The sequence below is a fragment of the Salvelinus namaycush genome, chromosome 7 (assembly GCF_016432855.1).
Source record: "Salvelinus namaycush isolate Seneca chromosome 7, SaNama_1.0, whole genome shotgun sequence".
In the NCBI taxonomy this organism is placed as follows: domain Eukaryota; kingdom Metazoa; phylum Chordata; class Actinopteri; order Salmoniformes; family Salmonidae; genus Salvelinus; species Salvelinus namaycush.
The window spans coordinates 33,460,606-33,485,271 of NC_052313.1; the positions used below are offsets into that span (position 1 = coordinate 33,460,606).

The 24,666-nt window shown below is 41.4% G+C and overlaps 1 protein-coding gene across 1 annotated transcript in view; it reads left to right on the top strand.

The window, feature by feature from the left end:
- The window catches only part of LOC120050702 (cadherin-18-like), a 144,000-nt gene that overhangs the window by 106,214 nt on the left and 13,120 nt on the right, over positions 1–24,666 (top strand). Inside the window, exons 8-9 of the mRNA XM_038997273.1 lie at positions 7,441–7,562; positions 11,990–12,107. Of these exons, the coding sequence (XP_038853201.1) occupies positions 7,441–7,562; positions 11,990–12,107 (240 nt within the window). The remainder of the gene's footprint in view (positions 1–7,440; positions 7,563–11,989; positions 12,108–24,666) is intronic.

The window sequence follows — 24,666 nt, forward strand, 5'->3', positions numbered from 1 at the left end:
GGCGACGGAGAAGAAGGCAGACGTGCCCCCCAACCGATTGTGTTTTTTTGATTGTTTATTTGCATTATTTGTAAGATATTTGTTTACAAATTTTGTGCATATTGTTGCCGCTACCATCTCTTATGACCGAAAATAACTTCTGGACATCAGGACTGCGATTACTCACCAAGGACTGGCAGAATCCTTTTTTTCATTTAACGAGTCTGATGCGAACAATATACTGCTTTCTCGGGAACAGGCCCAGATTCCCGTGATTTGTGTGAAGAGGAGGAGGAGAAAAATGGGGCCGGAGGGCAGGCTGCCTTCTAAGAATTCGTAGGCAATCGAATAAACCCCCACATCCTTCCATTCTGCTAGCAAACGTGCAATCTTTGGACAATGAAATAGATAACCTACGAGGAAGATTAAACTACCAACGGGACATTCAAAACTGTAATATCTTATGCTTCACGGAGTTGTGGCTGAACGACGACACTATCAACATACAGCTGGCTGGTTATACGCTGCATCGGCAGGATAGAACAGCGGCGTCTGGTAAGACAAGGGGCGGCGGACTGTGTATTTTTTTAAATACCAGCTGGTGCACGATGTCTAAGGAAGTCTCGAGCTATTGCTCGCCTAAGGTAGAGTACCTCATGATAAGATGTAGACCACACTATCTACCGAGAGAGTTTTCGTCTGTATTTTTCGTAGCTGTTTGCATACCACTACAGCCCGAGGCTGGCACTAAGACAGAATTGAATGAGCTGTATTCCTGCCATAAGCAAACAAGAAAACACTCACCCAGAGGCGGCGCTCCGAGTAGCCGGGGACTTAAAACTTAAATCCGTTTTACAATTTCAATCAGCATGTTAAAAGTGCAACCAGAGAAGAAAAAAACTCTGGGCCAATATTTCTCCACACACAGAGACGCATACATTGATCTCCCTTGCCCTCCATTTGGCAAATCTGACCATAATTCTATCCTCCTGATTCCTGCTTACAAGCAAAAATTAAAGCAGGAAGCATCAGTGACTAAATCTATTTAAAAAAAGTGAAGCAGATGCTAGGCTACAGGACTGTTTTGCTAACACAGACTGGGATATGTTCCGGGATTCCTCCGATGGCATTGAGGAGTACACCACATCAGTCATTGGCTTCATCAATAAGTGCATCGATGACGTCGTCCCCACAGTGACCGTACATACATACCCCAACCAGAAGCCATGGATTACAGGCAACATCCACACTGAGCTAAAGGCTAGAGCTGCCGCTTTCAAGGAGCGGGACTCTAACCCAGAAGCTTATAAGAAATCCCACTATACCCTCCAACGAACTATCAAACAGGCAACGTGTCAATACAGGACTAAGATCGAATCGTACCACACCGGCTCTGACACTTGTCAGATGTGGCAGGGCTTGCAAACCATTACAGACTACAAAGGGAAGCACTGCCGAGAGCTGCCCAGTGACACGAGCCTAACAGATGAGCTAAAGTTATTCTATGCTCGCTTCGAGGCAAATAACATTGAAACATGCATGAGAATAAGAGTACCTCCTCCCAGCTGCCCACTGCACTGAGGCTAGGAAACATTGTCACCACCGATAAATCCACTATAATTGAGAATTTCAATAAGCATTTTTCTATGGCTGGCCATGCTTTCCACCTGGCTACCCCTACCCCGGTCAACTGCCATACACCCCCCACAGCAACTCGCCCAAGCCTCCCCCATTTCTCCTTTACCAAAAATCCAGATAGCTGATGTTCTGAAAGAGATGCAAAATCTGAACCCCGACAAATCAGCCAGGCTAAACAATCTGGACCCTCTCTTTCTAAAATTATCTGCCAACATTGTTGCAACCCCTAATACTAGCCTGTTCAACCTCTCTTTTGTATCGTCTGAGATTCCCAAAGATTTGAAAGCTGCCACGATCATCCCCCTCTTCAAAGGGGAGACACTCTAGACCCAAACTGCTACAGACCTATATCTATCCTACCCTGCCTTTCTAAGGTCTTCGAAAGCCAATTTAATAAACAGATCACCAGCCATTTCAAATCCCACCGTACCTTCTCCGCTATGCAATCTGGTTTCAGAGCTGGTCATGGGTGCACTTCAGCCACGCTCAAGGTCCTAAACGATACAATAACCGCCATCGATAAGAGACATTACTGTGCAGCCGTATTCATCGACGGACTACAGGAAAAAGAGGACCTAGCACGCCCCCATTCTCATCGATGAGGCTGCAGTGGAGCAGGTTGAGAGGTTCACCAACAAACTAACATGGTCCAAGCACACCAAGACAATCGTGAAGAGGGCACGACAAAACCTATTCCCCCTCAGGAAACGAAAAGATTTGGCATTGGTCCTCAGATCCTCATCGAAAGGTTCTACAGCTGCACCATCAAGAGCATCCTGACTGGTTGGATCATTGCCTGGTATGGCAACTGCTCGGCCTCCGACCTCAAGACACTACAGAGGGTAGTGTGAACGGCCCAGTACATCACTGGTGCTAAGCTTCCTGACATCCAGGACCTCTATACCAGGCGGTGTCAGAGGAAGGCCCTAAAATTGTGAAAGACTCCAGCTACCCTAGTCATAGACTGCTCTCCTTGCTATCGCACGGCAAGCGGTACCGGAGCGCCAAGTCTAGTCCAAGAGGCTTCTAAACAGCTTCTACCCCCAAGCCATAAAACTCCCGAACATCTTATCAAATGGCTACCCAGACTATTTGCATTGCCCCACGCCCTCTTCCCCTCCCCCTCTATTACGCCGCTGCTACTCTTTGTTGTTGTCATCTATTTATAGTCACTTTAATAACTCTAGCTACATGTACATTTTACCTCAACTAACCTGTGCCCCCGCACTGTACCCCCTAGTTGAATCCAGTATGGCATAGCAGTGCAGACGTGTTTTGTTGCTGTCCCATGTAAAGTTTGTATTTTTTTTGTCTTGTTTTGTATATATTTCAATATTTTTCAATCTCTTTTTCCATTTTTAAATTAGATATACCTTCCGGCAACACGCCTCACCCAATGTGATACGGATCTGCTATTTTTAGACCTTATAGCTAGCCTGGATAATACCCGCCAGTCTGCACAGCGCGATATCAACCCTGAGCATACCAGACTGCTTTTCTCCACTACATCACCAGATTTCTGCCGTAAGCTCTGGACCATTACTCCAGATAATTCCAGTTAGCTAGCTGCTACCGAGTGGCCCAGCCCCGAAGCTAGCCTTCAGCCAGGCCCATCTCCCGCCCTGCTCAGTGGACCCTATGATCACTCGGCTACACAGCTGATGCCTCCCGGACTCTTCACTAACACGACTAGAACCCTACATCGCCGGATTCCTGCCATAAGCTCTGGACCTTTGCATCGGATCATCGCAGCTAGCTAGCTGCTACCGAGTGGCTATAGTGGCTAACGTCCTTGTCCCGATTATAGCACCAGTTAGCCCTGAGCCAGGCACATCTCCCTGCTTGCAAACAAAATTACTCCAGCTACAATACCTCTTTTGTCAATTGGCCTGGACCCTGTGTAGACACGGAGCCCCGCCGATCCATCACGACTGGTATGCCGACATAATTCCGTCCGATGTGCCCTCAACCGGCCTTTGTCGGATGTCGGTGAAGACGCTTCTGCTAGCCCAGGCTTGCTAACTTTAGGAACGCTGTGTCTCCTGCATGCTAGCGTAGTAACGACTATTTAACGGCTTCCCTGTTTCATCTATTGCTGTTCACTGGACCCTATGATCACCTGGATACATAGCTGATGCCTGCTGGACTGTTCATTAATCACGGTACTCCATTTTTGTTTATTTTGTTTATCTGTCGGCCCCAGCCTCAAACTCAGGTGTGTAGGTACCTGACCCTCTCTGCCCATTCATTGCCATTTTATCTGTTCTTGTTGTCTTAGATGATTAGCTGTTGTTGTCTTACCCGTTGTTGTCTTCGCTAGCTCTCCCAATCAACACCTGTGATTGCTTTGTCTGGTTTAAATTTCCCGAAATTAGCAAAACAATATTCCTACATTTCTAATACAACAAAGTTTTTGTATATTTTTCATATGTTTAACAGACATTTTTATCAATGTCAAACATAGCCACTTGTTATGAAAACATTTCTGTTATTTATTCAAATTATTTGTTTCTCAGAGACTGAGAAATTGGCGATTGAGTTGATCTGACATACCAGTACGACCTAAGATGGCCTATGGGCGATATAGGCGCTGGTGCCATCATTTAGATCTAACTTTTGAATGCTATGGGCTGTCAGCTCAGTTCCAATTGCATCTGAAATATGAGACTCTCAACTTGGTTATACAGTGGCTTGCGAAAGTATTCACCCCACTTGGCATTTTTCCTATTTTGTTGCCTTACAACCTGGAAATAAAATAGATTTTTGGGGGGTTTGTATCATTTGATTTACACAACATGCCTACCACTTTGAAGATGAAAAATATTTTTTATTGTGAAACAAACAAGAAATAAGAAAAAAAAACTGGAAACTTGAGTGTGCATAACTATTTACCCCCCAAAGTCAATACTTTGTAGAGACTTTTTGCAGCAATTAAAGCTACATGTCTCTTTGGGTATCTCTCTATAAGCTTGGCACATCTAACCACTGGGATTTTTGCCCATTCTTCAAGGCAAAACTGCTCCAGCTCCTTCAAGTTGGATGGGTTCCGCTGGTGTACAGCAAACTTTAATTCATACCACAAATTCTCAATTGGATTGAGGTCTGGGCTTTGACTAGGCCATTCCAAGACATTTAAATGTTTCCCCTTAAACCACTCGAGTGTTGCTTTAGCAGTATGCTTATGGTCATAATCCTGCTGGAAGGTGAACCTCAGTCCCAGTCTGAAATTTCTGGAAGACTGAAACAGGTTTCCCTCAAGAATTTCCCTGTATTTAGCGCCATCTATCATTCCTTCCATTCTGACCAGTATCCCAGTCCCTGCCGATGGAAAAACATCCCCAAGGTATGATGCTGCCACCACCATGCTTTGCTGTAGGGATGGTGTTCTTGGGGTGATGAGAGGTGTTGGGTTTGCGCCAGATATGGCGTTTTCCTTGATGGCCAAAAATCTCAATTTTAGTCTCATCTGACCAGAGTACCTTCTTCCATATGTTTGGGGAGTCTCCCACATGCCTTTAAGCGAACACCAAACGTGTTTGCTTTTTTTTTTAAGCAATGGCTTTTATCTGGCCACACTTCCGTTAAGCCCAGCTCTGTGGAGTGTATGGCTTAAAGTGGTCCTATGGACAGATAATCCAATCTCTCCTGTGGAGCTTTGCAGCTCCTTCAGGGTTATCTTTGATCTCTTTGTTGCCTCTCCGATTAATGCCCTCCTTGCCTGGTCTGTGAGTCTTGGTGGGCGGCCCTCTCTTGGCAGGTTTGTTGTGGTGCCATATTCTTTCCATTTTTTAATAATGTATTTAATGGTGCTTTTTGGGGTGTTCGAAGTTTCTGATATTTTTTTATAGTCCAATCCTGATCTGTACTTCTCCACAACTTTGTCCGTGACCTGTTTGGAAAGTTCCTTGGTATTCATGATGCTGCTTGCTTGGTGGTGCACCTTGCTTAGTGGTGTTGCAGAATCTGGGGCCTTTCAGAACAAGTGTATATATATATACACTGAGATCATGTGACAGATCATTTGACACTTAGATTGCACACATGTGGACTTCATATAACTAATTATGTGACTTATGAAGGTAATTGGTTGCACCAGATCTTATTTAGGGGCTTCATAGCAAAGAGGGTGAACACTTAATAAGCACACACTAATATTCTGTTTAAAGAAAATGTCCACTTGAACAATGGACTATTTTGTGTATGTCCATTATATGAAATCCAAATAAAAATCCATTTAAATTACAGGTTGTAATGAAACAAAATAGGAAAAACGCCAAGGGGGGTGAATACTTTTGCAAAGCACTGTAGAGCTAAATATGTATTTACATTTGTAAGTCATTTTATTATAATGGCTGCCATGCCCCCCAGGGTCCCAATCTTGGGTGGCTCCATACTGTATCTATAACTTTTAAGCGTATACATATCTACCTCTGTGCCAAATGTAGTGATACTACTGAGTAAACATTTTCAGCTTAGCCGCACACCGCTAGTATATTATTTTTCCTTCCTCCATATTAACACAGAAATCATGGTAAATTATGTTTTTTTGTCAGTAACTAGTTGCTTGACAATGTACTTACAATTTCAGAAAGAATAATTCAGACATATTAAAATAATATGTCTGATTTATTCAAAGTCTGCGTCCCAAATGAAGTGGCACCCTATTCCCTCTGTTGTGCGGGTCAACAGTAGTACAATATGTACAGTACCAATCGCAAAAACCATCAAGCGCTATGATGAAACTGGCTATCATGAGGACCGTCACAGGAAAGGAAGACCCAGAGTTACCTCTGCTGCAGAGTATAAGGACACCAATTATAAGAAGAGACTTGCTTGTGCCAAGAAACACGAGTTATTGACATTAGACCGGTGGAAATCTATCCTTTCGTCTGATGAGTCCAAATTTGAGATTTTTGGTTCCAACCGCCGTGTCTTTGTGAGACCCAGAGTAGGTGAATGGATGATCTCCGCATGTGTGGTTCCCACCGTCATCAAGGCAAAGGGTGGCTACTTTGAGGAATCTAAAATTTTAAATATATTGGTTACTACATGATTCCATATGTGTTATTTCATAGTTTTGATGTCTTCACTATTATTTTACGATGTTGAAAATAGTAAAAACCCTTGAATGAGTAGGTTTGTCCAAACTTCTGACTGGTACTGTAGGTATTACAGTGACATTTGGGAAGTAACCAAAATGTAGTTACATTAATCTTCATAACACCTAAACAGCTTAATCTCCAGATTGTAAGATTTTAGTAAATTGAGCCCTTAATATACATAATATGTATTTGTGTAAATGGATGTATTGTTCCTTGAATTCATTAGCAACATTTTCATCAGAAGTGTTATTTGTCTGCCAGAGCGAGTGGTACCTTTACACATGAACAGGCAGTCACACATGGTTTGGTAGACTGGGCCCTTAGTCTGATGTGCTGAATAATCGCCTATGCAAGCATGGGGACCAAATGATCCATCACCCACAACAAGCTAAAGTAACTAAAATAACAAATCTGTTGTTATTAGTGTTGTTCTTTAAACAGTAAATTAAGAAAACGTTTTGCTTCGTGACCGTAAACATAGTCTCCTCCTACTCCTAGATCATCTTGTCAAGTTGTCTACCACCAAGTCAATTTTAAAAATACAAAATATGTCTGTGGTTTGCAAAACAGATCCCTTGGACACCACTTTATCAGTTTGTGTTATTGTTAATTCAGGACCCGTATTCATAAAATGTTTCATAAAGAGTATGAGTGATGACCTAGGATACATTTCTTTCTTTATTAATGTTATTAATTTGTGTGTGTGTGTATTTTGTTCTAGACAACCCTAGCCTCCTCAGCCACGTCCCCGTCACTGTGCAGGTGTTGGATGTGAACGACAACCCTCCTGAAATTAACAAGGACAAGGAGGTCATTGTGTGTGAGAGCTCAAGGCCAGGACAGGTGAGCATCAACTGTAGCGCACACACATACACACACACACACAAAATGCATACATGCACACACACACGCATAAACACATGAGACAGAAGGTGCTGAGAGCTATGGATTATCTCTCGTCAACTCCCTTGTCCTGACCACATGCATTATGCAGTGTACCTTCGTGTTTCCCCCAGCAGTTTGGATAAGAGACAAAGAGAGAGAGAGAGCGAGAGAGAGAGAACGAGATGGAGGGGGGGAGAGAGAGAGAGAGAGAGAGAGAGAGAATGGGAAAGACAGATTGGGTGGAAGAAGAGAGAGAAAGAAAACAAGGCAGACAGACAGAGAGAAAGAGAGATAGGAGTGGCAAGGAGAGGGGAGTGAAAGAGAGAGGGGGAGCAAGCAGAGTGAGAGTGAGTGAGAAAGAGGGAGAGGGTTAATAATTGCTTATTCAAAATGACTCATAGCTCATTCCAATTTGCTCTTTGTAGATTCTTATTCATTTAAATGAAGAATACTGCTGATATTTTGGACAATCACTTCCAGGGAGGAGGTGCAAGCAGGGGTGGACCGGTGGAGATGGTGGTTTGCCATAAAGCCATGTAGCTAATACTTCTTTAAAAATTGGTTTGATAGTGTCACCATTTCTACAGAAACTTGAATGAAATAAGATAACTACATCTTTTGGTTTTTAGGGAGGGGCGGGGATAATTACTTTTGTTAGAGAGTTTGATTGAAAGTGCTACTTACAGTGCCTTGCAAAAGTTTTCATCCCCCTTGGCGTTTTTCCTATTTTGTTGCATTACAACCTGTAACTTAAGTTGATTTTTATTTGGATTTCATGTAATGGATATACACAAAATAGTCCAAATTGGTGAAGTGAAATGAAAATTATTATAAAAAAAATAAAAAATAAAGTGGTGCGTGCATATGTATCACCCCCTTTGCTATGAAGCCCCTAAATAAGATCTGGTGCAACCAATTACCTTCAGAAGTCACATAATTTGTTAAACAAAGTCCACCTGTGTGCAATCTAAGTGTCACATGATCTCAGTATATATACACCTGTTCTGAAAGGCCCCAGAGTCTGCAACACCACTAAGCAAGCGGCACCACCAAGCAAGCGGCACCATGATGACCAAGGAGCTTTCCAAACAGGTCAGGGACAAAGTTGTGGAGAAGTACAGATCAGGGTTGGGTTATAAAAAAAATATCGGACACTTTGAACATCCCATTTTTTAAAAATGGAAAGAATATGGTGCCACAACAAACCTGCCAAGAGCTGGCCGCCCACCAAAACTCACAGACCAGGCAAGGGCGCATTAATCAAAGAGGCAACATAGAGACCAAAGATAACCCTGAAGGAGCTGCAAAGCTCCACAGCGGAGATTGGAGTATCTGTCCATAGGACCACTTTAAGACATACACTCCACAGTGCTGGGCTTTACGGAAGAGTGGCCAGATGAAAGCCATTGCTTGAAGAAATAAATAAGCAAACAAGTTTTGTGTTCACCAAAAGGCATGTGGGAGACTCCCCAAACATATGGAAGAAGGTACTCTGGTCAGATGAGACAAACATTTAGCTTTTTGGCCATCAAGGGAAACGCTATGTCTGGCACAAACCCAACACCAAAATAGGAAAAATGCCAAGGGGGTTGAATACTTTCGCAAGCCACTGTAAAAAAAGGAACGCTGTATATAAAACAGAAGCTATTAAATCTGTTGATAACTTGTCGATTCTGATCTAAAGAAGAGATTTTAGGGAAAATAAACTGCAAAATTGGCAAAGCTTTGTCAAGGTGGATAGGGATAGTTTACGGTACACACAGTTTTATAAGTGGTCCATTTTTAGGGAGCAGCAGACTACAAAAATACAATTGACAAGCACTTTTAGTCCAATGTAGATTTCTGAATGCCTTACATGTCGGCAGTTAAGGTAATAGGTTGGCAGTCAAAGCGGGAGCAGTTTTGGGCACCTCAAATATTTTGGGCACCTCAAAACGTTACCCACAGTGGCAGGGTCAGCCTCTTATCAATTAAGGGTAACAATCTGACACCAGTGGCAGAAGGGTCGCCTATAAGAGCACCCCGTCAGGCCTTTGATGCTAACTCACATTGGCTGGGAGGCTGTAGCAGCACGTTCTAGAATTTATAGGCCCTCAACAATACGGCTTCCATCACAGAAAAAAATAAATGAGAAAATATACAAATGGTTGCCGGAGAGAAATGGTTGATGTGACGAGCTGCGTCTGAAATGTCACCCTATATTTTTGTTTTTTATATAGTGCACTTCTTTTGAACAGAGCCCTATTGACAATGGTCAAAAGAAGTGCACTATATAGTGCATCGGGTGCCATTTCAGACACAGTCAGGGTATTTGTGAAATCGATGATGCATCACGCATAGGTCAGATTTGTGTATATTGGATGTGATCAGAATAACTAAAAGAAACTGTGGATTTTATTTATTTATTTCACCTATATTTAACCAGGTAGGCTAGTTGAGAACAAGTTCTCATTTACAACTGCGACCTGGCCAAGATAAAGCAAAGCAGTTCAACACATACAACAACACAGAGTTACACATGGAATAAACAAACGTACAATCAATAATACAGTAGAAAAATCTATATACAGCATGTGCAAATGAGGTAGGATAAGAGAGGTAAGGCAATAAATAGGCCATGGTGGCAAAGTAATTACAATATAGCAATTAAACACTGGAATGGTTGAATGTGCAAGTAGAGATACTGGGGTGCAAAGGAGCAAGATAAATAAATATATACAGTATGGGGATGAGTTAGATTGGATGGGCTATTTACAGATGAGCTATGTACAGGTGCAGTAATATGTGAGCTGCTCTGACAGCTGGTGCTTGAAGCTAGTGAGGGAGGTAAGAGTCTCCAGCTTTAGAGATGTTTGCAGTTCGTTCCACTCATTGGCAGCAGAGAACTGGAAGGAGAGGCGGCCAAAGGAAGAATTGGCTTTAGGGGTGACCAGTAAGATATACCTGCTGGAGCGCATGCTACGGGTGGGTGCTGCTATGGTGACCAGTAAACTGAGATAAGGCAGGGCTTTACCTAGCAGAGACTTGTAGATGACCTGGAGCCAAAGGGTTTGGCGACGAGTATGAAGCGAGGGTCAGCCAACGAGAGCATACATGTCGCAGTGGTGGGTAGTATATGGGGCTTTGGAGACAAAACAGATGGCACTGTGATAGACTGCATCCAATTTGTTGAGTAGAAAGTTGGAGGCTATTTTGTAAATGACATTGCGAAGTCGAGGATCAGTAGGATGGTCGATTTTACGAGGGTATGTTTGGCAATATGAGTGAAGGATGCTTTGTTGCGAAACAGGAAGCCGATTCTAGATTTAATTTTGGATTGGAGATGTTTAATGTGAGCTTGGAAGGTGTCTAACCAGACACCTAGGTATTTGTAGTTGTCCACATATTCTAAGTCAGAACCGTCCAGAGTAGTGATGCTGGACGTGCGGGCAGCGATCGGTTGAAGAGCATGCATTTGGTTTTACTTGCATTTAAGAGGGGTTGGAGGCCACGGAAGGAGAGTTGTATGGCATTGAAGCTCATCTGGAGGTTAGTTAACACAGTGTCCATAGAAGGGCCAGAGGTATACAGAATGGTGTCGTCTGCGTAGAGGTGGATCAGAGAATCACCAGCAGCAAGAGCGACATCATTGATGTATATAGAGAAGTCGGCCCAAGAATTTAACCCTGTGATACCTGCATAGAGACTGCCCGAGGTCCGGACAACAGGCCCTCCGATTTGACATACTGAACTCTATCAGAGAAGTAGTTGGTGGACCAGGCGAGGCAATCATTTGAGAATCCAAGGCAGTTGAGTCTGCCAATAAGAATGTGGTAATTGACAGAGTCAAAAGTCTTGGCCAGGTCGATGAATACGGCTGCACAGTAATGTCTCTTATAGATGGCGGTTATGATATCGTTTAGGACCTTGAGCGTGGCTGAGATGCACCCATGATCAGCTCGGAAACCAGATTGCATAGTGGAGAAGGTACGGTGGGATTCTGAATGGTCGGTAATCTGTTTGTTAACTTGGCTTTCGAAGACCTTAGAAAGGCAGGATAGGATAGATATAGATCTGTAGCAGTTTGGGTCTAGAATGTCCCTCCCTTTGCAGAGGGGGATGACCGCGGCAGCTTTCCAATCTATGGGAATCTCAGACGATAAAAATGATAATTTTACTGCAAATGTTTTGTGGTTATCATCATTGTTGAGTATTGAGCGCTGAACTTTTGATGTTCCTTTGTTAGCTATGCATGAACATACTGTATAGCTAATGAGCAGCAGATGATGAAATATACATACTTTTTGGTTTACACATGTTGCACTCATATGAAGAAAGGTCATGATTCATTATTAGTTCGCTATTGATATATGCTCCTCTTTTTGTTCTCTCCTGATTCACGACAGGTGATTCAGACTATGACTGCAGTGGATAAGGATGACTTTGCAAACGGACAGCGATTCTCCTTCTCGTTGCCGAGTGGAATCCCGGTCAACCCCAACTTCACCCTCAAGGACAACGAAGGTATTTATTGCACTCAATATCATCTGTGTGCATTTCTTATGAATTTCTCTAGCTCTGCCCTGTGGCTAAATCTCCACCCAGGATTTCACATTCAACCATTCAATACCAGATACCCTCAGATACTGTTCCTGTGAGGTGTAAATATAAATATTTTGATTGTCGATCTGATGACAATTAGGCACTGTTGGCGTTTCAGGGACAAAAATATGTCACAAAACAGATTGCCATGATGGGGTTGGAATGGAATGTTTGGTACCTTTGTTGTTGTCTAACAGATGACATGCTCAAGTCCTTGCCTCTCTTCCTACACCACTCTACCACATGCCTAATTGTATTGTGTACTAGGCACTAAGGCCGAGTTAGTAGTGAATGGTTACCATGGCAACTGTCAGCCAGCAGTGAGTCTCATGTGGATATAACAGTACATTTTGAAAAAAAGTGCTATCTAGAACCTAAAAGGGTTCTTTGGCTGTCCCCATAGGATAACCCTTTGAAGAACCCGTGTTGATTCCAGGTAAAAACTTTTTGGGTTCCATCTAGAACCATTTTAACCTCTCCGGGATATGTGGGACGCTTGCGTCCCACTTGGCCAATAGCCAGGGAAAATGTAGAGCGCCAAATTATATAAAATCAAACTTTCATTCAATCACACATATAAGATACCAAATTAAAGCTACACTCGTTGTGAATCCAGCCAACATGTCAGATTTCAAAAAGGCTTTTCGGCGAAAGCATAAGATGCTATTATCTGATGATAGCACAACAGTAAACAAGGAGAGTGTAGCATATTTCAACCCTGCAGGCGCAACACAAAACGCATAAATAAAATATAAATCATGCCTTACCTTTGACACATTTCTTTTGTTGGTACTCCAATATGTCCCATAAACATCACAAATGGTCCTTTTGTTTGATTAATTCCGTCCATATATGTCCAAAAGGTCCATTTATTTGGCGCGTTTGATCCAGAAAAAAACAGCTTCCAATTTGCGCAACGTCACTAGAAAATATCTAGAAAATTACCTCTAAACTTTGCCAAAACTTTTCAAACTACTTTTGTAATACAACTTAAGGTATTTGTAAACGTTAATAATCGATCAAATTGAAGACGGGTCTATCTGTTTTCAATACAGGATGACAACAAACTAACGATACTTTTCTAGTCTTGCGCAACTCTCAAACAGTACACATAACGTTACAGTGATTCCAGATGGCCGTTCTTCTTCATTTCACAAAGGAATAACCTCAACCTATTTCCAAAGACTGGTGACATCCAGTGGAAGCGGTAGGAACTGCAAACAGGTTGATTAGAAATCTAGTATCCCAATGAAATCACATTGAACAGACGGTGACCTAAAAAAAAATACAATCTGAATGGTTAGTCCTCGGGGTTTTGCCCGCTACATAAGTTCTGTGATACTCACAGACATGATTCAAACAGTTTTAGAAACTTCAGAGTGTTTTCTATCCAAATCTACTAATGATATGCATATATTTCATTCTGGGGATGAGTAGAAGGAAGTTGAAATTGGGCACGCTATTTATCCAAAAGTGAAAATGCTGCCCCCTATCCTAGAGAAGTTAAGATCCATGTAGAACTCTCTGTGGAATAGGTCCTACATGGAACCCAAAACGGTTCTACTTGGAACCAAAAGGGTTTTACCTGTATCCAAAAAGGGTTCTCAATGGACTGCTAATCCATTGTTTTCTGCACGCGTGGGTTCAGCTCCCATCCTCGTCGACAATATTTTGGGGCGGCAAGTAGCTTAGTGGTTAGAGTGTTGGGCAATTAACAACTGAAAGGTTGCTGGATCGAATCCCGGAGCTGAGGAGGTAAAAATCTGTCGTTCTGCCCCTGAACAAGGCAGTTAACCCACTATTCCCCGGCAGGCCGTCATTATAAATAAGAATTTGTTCTTTAACTGACTTGCCTAGTTAAATAAAGGTGAAATATATATATATATATTTTATTACCCAAAGGGGACAGCCGAAGAACCCTTTTGGAACCCTTTTTTCTAAGAGTGCAGGCTGCGTTACCTAGCTATGGTCCCCAGTTTTGTCTCTGTGTTGCAATTTTACATTCTCTGCCATGGACGGAGGAACCCACATACAGTTGGAAGTCGGAAGTTTACATACACTTAGGTTGGAGTAATTAAAACTTGTTTTTCAACCACACCAAATGTATTGTTATTTACAAACTATAGTTTTGGCAAGTCGGTTAGGACATCTACTTTGTGCATGACACAAGTCATTTTTCCAACAATTGTTTACAGACAGATTATTTCACTTATAGTTCACTATAACAATTCCAGTGGGTCAGAAGTTTAAATACACTAAGTTGACTGTGCCTTTAAACAGCTTGGAAAATTCCAGAAAATTATGTCATGGCTTTAGAAGCTTCTGATAGGCTAATCAACCTAATTTTAGTCAATTGGAGGTGTACCTGTGGATGTATTTCAAGGCCAACCTTCAAACTCAGTGCCTCTTTGCTTGACATCATGGGAAAATCTAAAGATATCAGCCAAGACCTCAAAAGTGTAGACCTCCACAAGTCTGGATCATCCTTGGGAGCAATTTCCAAACACCTGAAGGTACCACATTCACCTGTACAAACAATTGTACGCAAGTATAAACACCATGGGACCACACAGCCGTTAAACCGCTAAAGAAGGAGACGCGTTCTCTCTCCTAGAGATGAAAGTACCTTGGTGCGAAAAGTGCAAATCAATCCCAGAACAACAGCAAAGGACCTTTTTGAAGATGCTGGAGGAAACAGGTACAAAAGTATCTATATCCACAGTAAAACGAGTAATATATCGATATAACCTGATAGGCCGCTCAGCAAGGAAGAAGCCACTGCCATAAAAAAGCCAGACTACTGTTTGCAACTGCACATGGGTACAAAGATCGTACTTTTTGGAGAAATGTCCTCTGGTCTGATGAAACAAAAGTAGAACTGTTTGGCCATAATGACCATCGTTACGTTTGGAGGAAAAAGGGGGAGGATTGTAAGCCGAAGAACACCATCCCAACCGTGAAGCACTCGGGGTGGCAGCATTATGTTGTGGGGGTGCTTTGCTGCAGGAGGGACTGATGCACTTCACAAAATAGATGGTATCATGAGGTACAAAAAATATGTGGATATATTGAAGCAACATCAGTCAGGAATTTAACCCTTGGTCGCAAATGGGTCTTCCAAATGGACAATGACCCCAAGCATACTTGTGGCAAATAGCTTCAGTGGCCATCACAAAGCCCTAACCTATAGAACATTTGTGGGCAGAACTGAAAAAGCATGTGCGAGCAAGGAGGCCTACAAACCTGACTCAGTTACACCAGCTCTGTTAGGAGGAATGGGCCACAATTCACCCAACTTATTGTGGGAAGGCTGTGGAAGGCTACCCAAAACGTTTGACCCAAGTTAAACAATTTAAAGGCAATGCTAACAAATACTAATTGAGTGTATGTAAACTTCTGACCCACTGCGATTGTGATGAAAGAAATAAAAGCTGAAATAAATAATTCTCTACTATTATTCTGACATTTCACATTATTAAAATAAAGTGGTCATCCTAACTGACCTAAAACAGGGAATTTTTACTTGGATTAAATGTCAGGAATTGTGAAACTGAGTTTAAAAGTATTTGGTTACGGTGTATGTAAACTTCCGACTTCAACTGTAGGTAGCACTGAGAGAGAAGAGTTCACAAATCTCTGGATGGATCCGAGGAAGAAAAAAAAACTAAAATCTATGTGAAAATAGCAGATTAGGCTGTTGAGCCCTTATAGTACCTTAGGTCCGCACCACCAACCTCCTCTGTCCACCTTCCAATTATACAGCCCAGAGACTGTAAATATGTTCCAAATGAGCCCGGTTAAAGTAGTGCATTATAAAGGGAATAGGGTGCCATTTAGGATGCAGAACTTATGGTACCTTAGGTCCGCACCACCAGCCTCCGCTGTTCACGTTCAAGTTATAAATACAGCTCAGAGACTGGTTTTACAATGTTTATCCAAGTGGCACTCTGCCCCTCCTCATCTCCTCTTAACCTACCTTCCCGGGAGGTGGTTAGGTCAACTGTATAGTGTAGAGGCCAAAAGTGCTCAAAATGTGTCCATGTATAAACTACTACAAGTGCCAACATTCTGCATTTTAACATGTCCTTCTGTGCACCCTCTAAGGTTTTATCCCACTTAACATTTTCACCATCATTGTAAAGCCCTAGTTATTTTGTTTCTTGGACAAAGCCTTTCCTGAAGATTTATTTATTTAATGTGATAATTGATTAATTTACATCAACCCTGTTACGTGAACTGAACTCTTGTTTTAATAAGGTCAAACTATTGCCTTTCAAAACATTTTTTTTTTAAATAGTCAAATAATAGTGGGTAGCAGGGTAGCTCGTTTTACACTTTTTTGCCATTTTCTGGTATTTACTGGTGGAAAACTGAGCGGGTCGAGATTAACACATCAACCCTGCTACCCATAGACTGGCTAGAAATGTTTTCGTAATATTTGATTTCAATTGCTATGCCCTGATTCACACAACAAGGTTCCATTCCCCCTGCCATAAGGGAATTTATGCCTGATTTAAGATAAAATCATCAATCCAACAGAGTCAACACTGCTACTTTATTTGGCACTTAATAGGCACTTTTTATTTTACTTAGCCTTGCGATGGGAATTTTTTATGACATTTAAAAAATATTTGATTTCACCAATTGAGATGGGAAAATGTGTTTTTTATGAAGTTGAATCTGTAGTCTTTATGGCAGAATGTTAAAATTAGATGAAATTCACCCGGCGTTTTTTCCCACCAAGTTACTCTTCTCAAAAGGCACCGAATTGATGGAATGACCTTGTTCTTAACAAATCTAAATCATTAGTTTAGTGTTTCTGTATCTATATGGACAAATTAAGTCCTTTGGGCTCATTTTGACCCCAGACAGAGATAAATAGGACCTTTGAATCTAGGTTTTTCTGGAGACATAATTATATGTATCACCTGTATCAGTGATTTGATCGCCTATCGTTGTAACTGGTTAAAATCACATCCAATATACACATCAAATTACCCCCTAAGTATGCTTAGTTTCAGTCAAAACAGCTCGTAAGAGTCTATCAGTGGTATGAATTCTTGGTAGAACTGTAGTACAGAAACCAGCTCCCCTCTGAATGTACACATAGTCCTATATTAGTTTGTATCCTCAGAGAAATAGTTATTTTACTGAAAATGATTTATAAATACCAGAATTCCTATAATATCCTCTAATATTATGTATGTATGTACAATGTGGTAAAATTTGTTGGGTACTATATCATTTGGTTCAAAATTATTTAAAGGATTTGGTGCCATAGTCCCTACCATTCCCATTGTTTCACTAACAGCAACGCTAATGCTGGCTGTGGTAAACATTAGTAAATAAAGAAAACTTTGCCATATGTTTGGCCAATGTCTCACCAGATACTTTTTGAAGTGATTTTAATCACTCCTTGTCAATAAAATGTATTATATTTCATATTTTGGTGTACTGACCCTTTTTAGGCCATCCGTTGTAAATAAGAATTTGTTCTTAATTGACTCGCCTGGATAAATAAAGGTTAAATAAATAAAATGCCATTTGTTTTTATCAAATGTATATTCAAAATTCAGAAAACGAAATTATACTATAATCAAATTATGGTAAATAAGCTTTTTAGTACTAATATAGATTGTACTTTGGAAAAAAGCTGCACATTATAAATGCATATTTTCCTTTAACAGAATATGCAAATTTACTGTAATTTTGCTAAAATTACAGCCGGTTTTGGTATTTGTTCCCCCATATAACAGCAATGTTTTTATAAGAAATTAGTTGATAGTTTTCTGTGATTATTGCTTTTTCCAATAGTTTCTTCTTGGCTTCTAAATGACCGCAGTTGGTAATCGATGTATTTAAAATATGTTGGTAGTTTGAGTGTTAAAGAGCGGCTGAACTCACCATGTTTTCCTGCTGCTCATTAAAGGAATAGTCCATCCAAATTAGAAAATACACATTAGTTTCCTTACTCTGTAATCAGTCTATGGACAAGGTATGACAGCAATCCATGATTTTGATTAAGTTTTTCTGCCACTGTTTCCACAAGTTAATGTTTTAGTATTTGTGGCACAAATACCATTCAAGTCATGGGACCGATATTAGCATTTTCCGCGCATCGTCCAGCTGTTTCTCCATGCATGACAATACTCCCTAGACATTACCATCCCGTGTTTGTGGGCAATTGGGCATGATTGAAATCAAAACCCACCTTCAAATATCCAATGGCTCTAGGCATTGTTCTAAAGTGAGACCAATTTAAAACGTTTTGCTGTGCGACCAGGAGTTATATTTTGGGAGCACTGTGAAACTATGAAAAAAATATCACAGATAATAATTGTTGTAATGATAAGGCTTCGCTGTACCGTTTGTTTCCGAGTCCACTAGAGAAAAAAGTGAGTGCAGATTCATTAGCGTCATCATTGCACCATTACTACAGCGAAAAAGGCTTGCTTCTAACTCAACCAGCTCAAAAGATTTGATCAATATCACTGGTGCAACAATTTTATCTTCCTATAGCGAATCTCAGAGTCTGCATTTTACATTCATAAACCATGTCGTAGGCCATTCAAAAACTACTCACACACTGACCTTGTTATTAACCATTTGATTATACTTTGTTCAGTCATGTTACCTTGTTGGCTAGTGTCATGACGTGGCGCCCCCTCCCTCTCACTCTCTCTCCTAAACCAGGTTTAAATACCGGGTAGAAACTGCCATGCAGTATGGAGGTAGAGAGAACAAAGAAAGACTTGGCCAAACTCCTAAATCACCAAAATGAGAGAATTAAACAATATTTCTACATTTGAGAATGTGGGAATGGTCCGTGGACACTTAAGGGACGGTCATGTTGAGTTTGTTTCATTTGGTGATCTCATGAAGGACAGGAAACACACTACTCTACCTCTTAAGGTGTACATTTCTCAATTATGGGGTTTGCATCTAATTATTGTATAAAATGAATGAGTAAAGACTCAACTATTTGTGAAAAGATGTAATGTGATGTAAACCTTTAAAATGAGAGAATTGTCTTCCATGTAAAATGTTACTAGTCAGTGGCCACGCCCCCGTGAGGCCAGCCATAACATCAGGCTTGATGTAACCGCCCTTTTCTCTGAACAGTATAGACCCACCCGTGACGAAATTTACATTTCAAGCCAGAGACCCACGGTAAGCCGTATGTCTCACATGGTTAAGACCACGCAAACCGTAAGACTAGAAAACCATCCCATGTGGCGCATTGGCTACATGGCTGGACATGGTTATAATCTGATACTATCGAGTCACTACAGAAGGAGCAAAGTCTAGATGACACAAATTTATAGTCTACAGCTAGAAATTACGTAAACCAAGAACGAGAGTACCGACAACCGCCGAAGCATCTATCTATGAGAAATTTCTGAATGGTACTCTGAAGTATCCATTCTAACCACCTACAACCACAAAAGACTTTGTGACTTCAATGAAAGTTAACCAGAGACTCCGATGAACCCTACAGGATGATCGAGGATTACAACAGAGAAGACAACAACGACATACGGGCGTAAATATATATACATTGCAATTATTCTCGAATGAGCGGCCGTTCATGTGCAAAGGATTAGCATTTCAATGAATATACAGTGGCTTGCAAAAGTATTCACCCCACTTGGCATTTTACTTATTATGTTTCCTTACAACCTGGAAATAAAATAGATTATTGGGGGTTTGAATCGTTTGATTTAAACAACATGCCTATCACTTTGAAGATGCAACATTTTTTATTGTGAAACAAATAAGACAAAAAAACAGAACATGAGCATGCATAACTATTCACCCCCTCCAAAGTCAATACTTTGTAGATCCACCTTTTGCAGCAATTACAGCTGCAAGTCTCTTGAGGTATGTCTCTATAAGCTTGGCACATCTAGCCACTGGGATTTTTGCCCATTCTTCAAGGCAAAACTGCTCCAGCTTCTTCAAGTTGGATGGGTTCCGCTGGTGTACAGCCATATTTAAGTCATACCACAGAATCTCAATTGGATTGAGATCTGGGCATTGACTAGGCCATTCCAAGACATTTAAATGTTTCCCCTTGAACCACTCGAGTGTTGCTTTAGCAGTATGCTTAGGGTCATTGTCCTGCTGGAAGGTGAACCTCAGTCCCAGTCTCATTTCTCTGGAAGACTGAAACAGGTTTCCCTCAAGAATTTCCCTGTATTTAGCGTCATCCATCATTTCTTCAATTCTGACAAGTTTCCCACTCCCTGCCGATGGAAAAACATCCTCACAGCATGATGCTGCCACCACCATGATCCACTGTGGGGATGATGTTCTCGGGGTGATGAGAGGTATTGGGTTTGCATCAGACATAGCATTTTCCTTGAATGCCAGAAATCTCAATTTTAGTCTCATCTGAACAGAGTACCTTCTTCCATATGTTTGGGGAGTGTCCCACACGCCTTTTGGCTAACACCAAACGTGTTTGCTTAATTCTTTCATTAAGCAACGGCTTTTTTCTGGCCAGTCTTCCGTTAAGCCCAGCTCTGTGGAGTGTATGGCTTAAAGTGGTCCTATGGACAGATACTCCCATCTCTCCTGTGGAGCTTTGCAGCTCCTTCAGGGTTATCTTGGGTCTCTTTGTTGCCTCTCTTATTAATGCCCTCCTTGCCTGGTCTGTGAGTTTGTGGGCGGCCATCTCTTGGCAGGTTTGTTGTGGTGCCATATTCTTTCAATTTTTTTGTAATGGATTTAATGGTGCTCCATGGGATGTTCAACGTTTCGGATATTTTTTATAACCCAACCCTGATCTGTACTTCTCCACAACTTTGTCCCTGACCTGTTTTGAGCTCCTTGGTCTTCATGGTGCCGCTTGCCTGGTGGTGCCGCTTGCTTAGTGGTGTTGCAGACTCTGGGGCCTTTCAGAACAGGTGTATATATACATGTGACAGATCATGTGACACTTAGATTGCACACAGATGGACTTTATTTAACTAATAATGTGGCTTCTGAAGGGGCTTCATAGCAAAGGGGGTGAATACATATGCACGCACCACTTTTCCGTTATTTTATCATATTTTCTGGTGCTCCTAAATTTCATGTAGTGTTCCTAACTTTTTTAATTTGGGAGCACCAGTGCCACCAATGAAAATGTTTAATTTAGAACCCTGGCTCTAGGAACGTAACAGGTTCCGTAAATCTCACAATGCAGTTTTGAAGATACTGACCTCATGACCAAATATGCTATTTACAATTTGTAGTCCATTTTACACCCGAAACAATGTTTCTAACTAATATCGATGCAAAATATGCAGTTTTTTTTGGGAGGGGGGGGGGGGGTTCAGCTGCCTTTAATGATGATTAAATTATACTAATACATGTAGGATGTTGTCTATCCTTTTCAGCACATTTGAATTGATGTGATGAACTATTATCATGATGCTTCACTGAGCGCTGAGGGTGCAGCTCACTTATTACTGTCAAGTGTTGTTCAGGTGTCAACGGGTGTATAAGAGGCGAAGTCAGGTGCAGGAGAGTAGTGTGATGTAAACAGGCGCACTTTATATTAGTTACAAAACGAGAGCACTACATAAATCAAATGCGCTCAAAACACGGAACATAACAAAAGTAAAGCGCGTAATAAGACACCACAATAACATGAAACATGATGGGAAACAGAGGGTTAAATACAAGTAGATTGATTGGGGAAATGAAAACCAGGTGTGTATGGAAACAAGATAAGACAAATGGATATATGAAAAATGGAGCGGCAATGGCTAGAAAGCCGGTGACGTTGATCTCCGAACGCCGCCCGAACAAGGAGAGGAGCCGACTTTGGCGGAAGTCGTGACATCAGGTCACATTGGTAAAGCCTTTTTTAACGAGGACTGGGCTATTAAGAGATTTAACAGGGTGTCAAGAAACCTGTTACGTGACTTAATTTACTGCGCTGATTACTGCCATGTATGTTTGCTCTGTTTTATTCTGTTTATTCAGTTTGTCACGTTCTGTAGGTAGATTAGCTTCACCTGTTTATAATACAGGAAGCCGTAATCCGGTCATCTTTTCACAGTTTAGTTAATCAGAAATTGAACCATTGTGTGTGCTGTATAATGACACAGACAGACTAAATGCTATGCAAAGAAACCGCTCACATGCCTTGGGGAGTCTTGTGGTAAATAGGAGTGTCATCTGTGACTTCGTTCCATACAAACTTGTAAGTAGGTACTAGTAGTTCCTATTCCCGTTCAGTCATCCACAATAGAGACTCCGTCTTTTCACAGTGGCTATGTTACCCTTTCACGTCTCTTTAGCATGCTTCTTCTTTTGTTGTACTGAAAAGGAGAGGCGTTATTCACATTTCAAAAGGGGGTCTCTTGTCACTATCTATAACCAAGATTATTTTCAGTCTGTACTCTACTCAAAGTGTAAGTGTCGAGACTGAGAACGTGTGAGGCATGGAAACCCACGCTGCACGTTCTGCTGTTGACTGTAATGTGTGTGATAGAGTAAGCTCTTACCACTTAGAACAGGCTCTTTCATCCCTGTTGCCCTACTACAGACATTGGGAGCAGATGTCTGTCTGCCAGCGCCTAATGATTCCCTCTGTTGTCATGAAATTTATAAAAATCCATCACACACACCCTTAGACACACACCTCCCCTCAGACAACCCCCAACCCCTCCTCGCTCCCTCGACACCTGCCCCTCCAAGATGGCGCCGACAGATATGGCAGCTCTGCTTCTAGCTTCAAAGTCATTTTGCAGTATTTTATATATTTTTTATTTCTTGCATTATTAGCCCAGAAAGTTTTTTGTCTTATTATACTGAACAAAAATGTAAAGTGTTGGTCTCATGTTTCCTGAGCTGAAATACAAGATCCCAGAAATGTTCCATACACACAAAAAGCGTATTTCTCTCAAATGTTGTGCACAAATTTGTTTACATCCCAGTTAGTAAGCATTTATCCTTTGACAAGATAATCTATCCACCTGACAGGTGTGGCATATCAAGAAGCTGATTCAACAGCATGATCATTACACAGGTGCACCTTGTGCTCAGGACAATAAATGGCCAGTCTTAAATGTTAAGTTTTGTCACAGAACACAATGCCACAGATGTCTACATTTTAAAGGAGCACGCAATTGGCATGCTGACTGCAGAAATGTCCACCAGAGCTGTTGCCAGAGAATTGATTGTTCATTTCTCTACCATAAGCCGCCTCCAACGCCGTTTTAGAGAATTTGGTAGTACGTCCAACCAGCCTCACAACTGCAGACCACATGTAACCATGCCAGCCTAGGGCCTCCACATCCGGCTTCTTCACCTGCGGGATCATCTGAGACCAGCCACCTGGACAGCTGAGGAAACTGAGGAGTATTTCTGTCTGTAATAAAGCCATTTTGTGGGGAAAAAACTCATACTGATTGTCTGGGCCTCGCTCCCAAGTGGATATGCCAATGCCCTCCCAGGCACCCCTGCCCTGTCATGTGAAATTCGTAGTTAAGGGCCTAATGAATATAATACATTTGGTCAATTGAAATACATGTGACTCGTTTCAGGAAACTAGGCATATGTCGCAATTCACGATTTCACAGGACAGGAGTTTTAATGTTTTTTTTTATTTTAATTTTTTATCAAAATGTGTTTTTGGCAGAAATGCCTTCTTGAACATTTGAACTTCCATGTGCCTTAATAACAAACCTGTATGCCATCTGTAAGTAATAATACAGTTGATTACAAGCCTAGTTGGTTTAGCCACAGAAAAACGAAACTTCCTAGAAGCCATGATTGGCTGAGATAATGAACGGGCTGGACATGCCGAGATATGAGTTTCGGATTGAACTGCCGTCTAGCATATTCTGTCAATAAAATGAGCTGCTCGTTATGAGTAGATAATCCTTTCTACTGCAGTTTTTACTAATGATATAACGTTAGCCATGGAGAACTGTACATGTGTTGGAAAAAGTTGTGATGGACTACTTTCAGGAGTATGATCGTACCATGCTGGCTCTCTCTGACTCTGAAAATGAATCAGACGATGTGAACCAGAGTGACTTGACAGAACGGGCCAAGCAAGCTGTACAAACAAAACGGAAACGACACAGGACGTCTTATTTAATGAAAGGGGTTGCAGTCTGCCGTGAATCGTTCATCCGTGTATACGGGTAAGAGTCAAGCTACAGTTTCAGATATTATACGTTTCTAATTTTGTCGAAGTTCTTTTCATTGCAAGTTAAAGCTTACTGTTAGCTAGCCAGCTGACGTGAGGTAGCTGGCTCACTAGCTAACATTACGTGTAGGATCTGTGGAGTAATATTATCTCAGAAAGACATTTGCATTGCTAGTTATAGCTAGTTAGCTAGCTAACATTAGGCTAACAATGAACCTATTTGGTTAACTTTAGCTAGCTATAATAATTGGTTTGTATTGCTAGTACTCTATGGATTGGCATTATGGTTCATTGTTTAGCTAGCTACATGTCTAAACAACAGAACCCAAG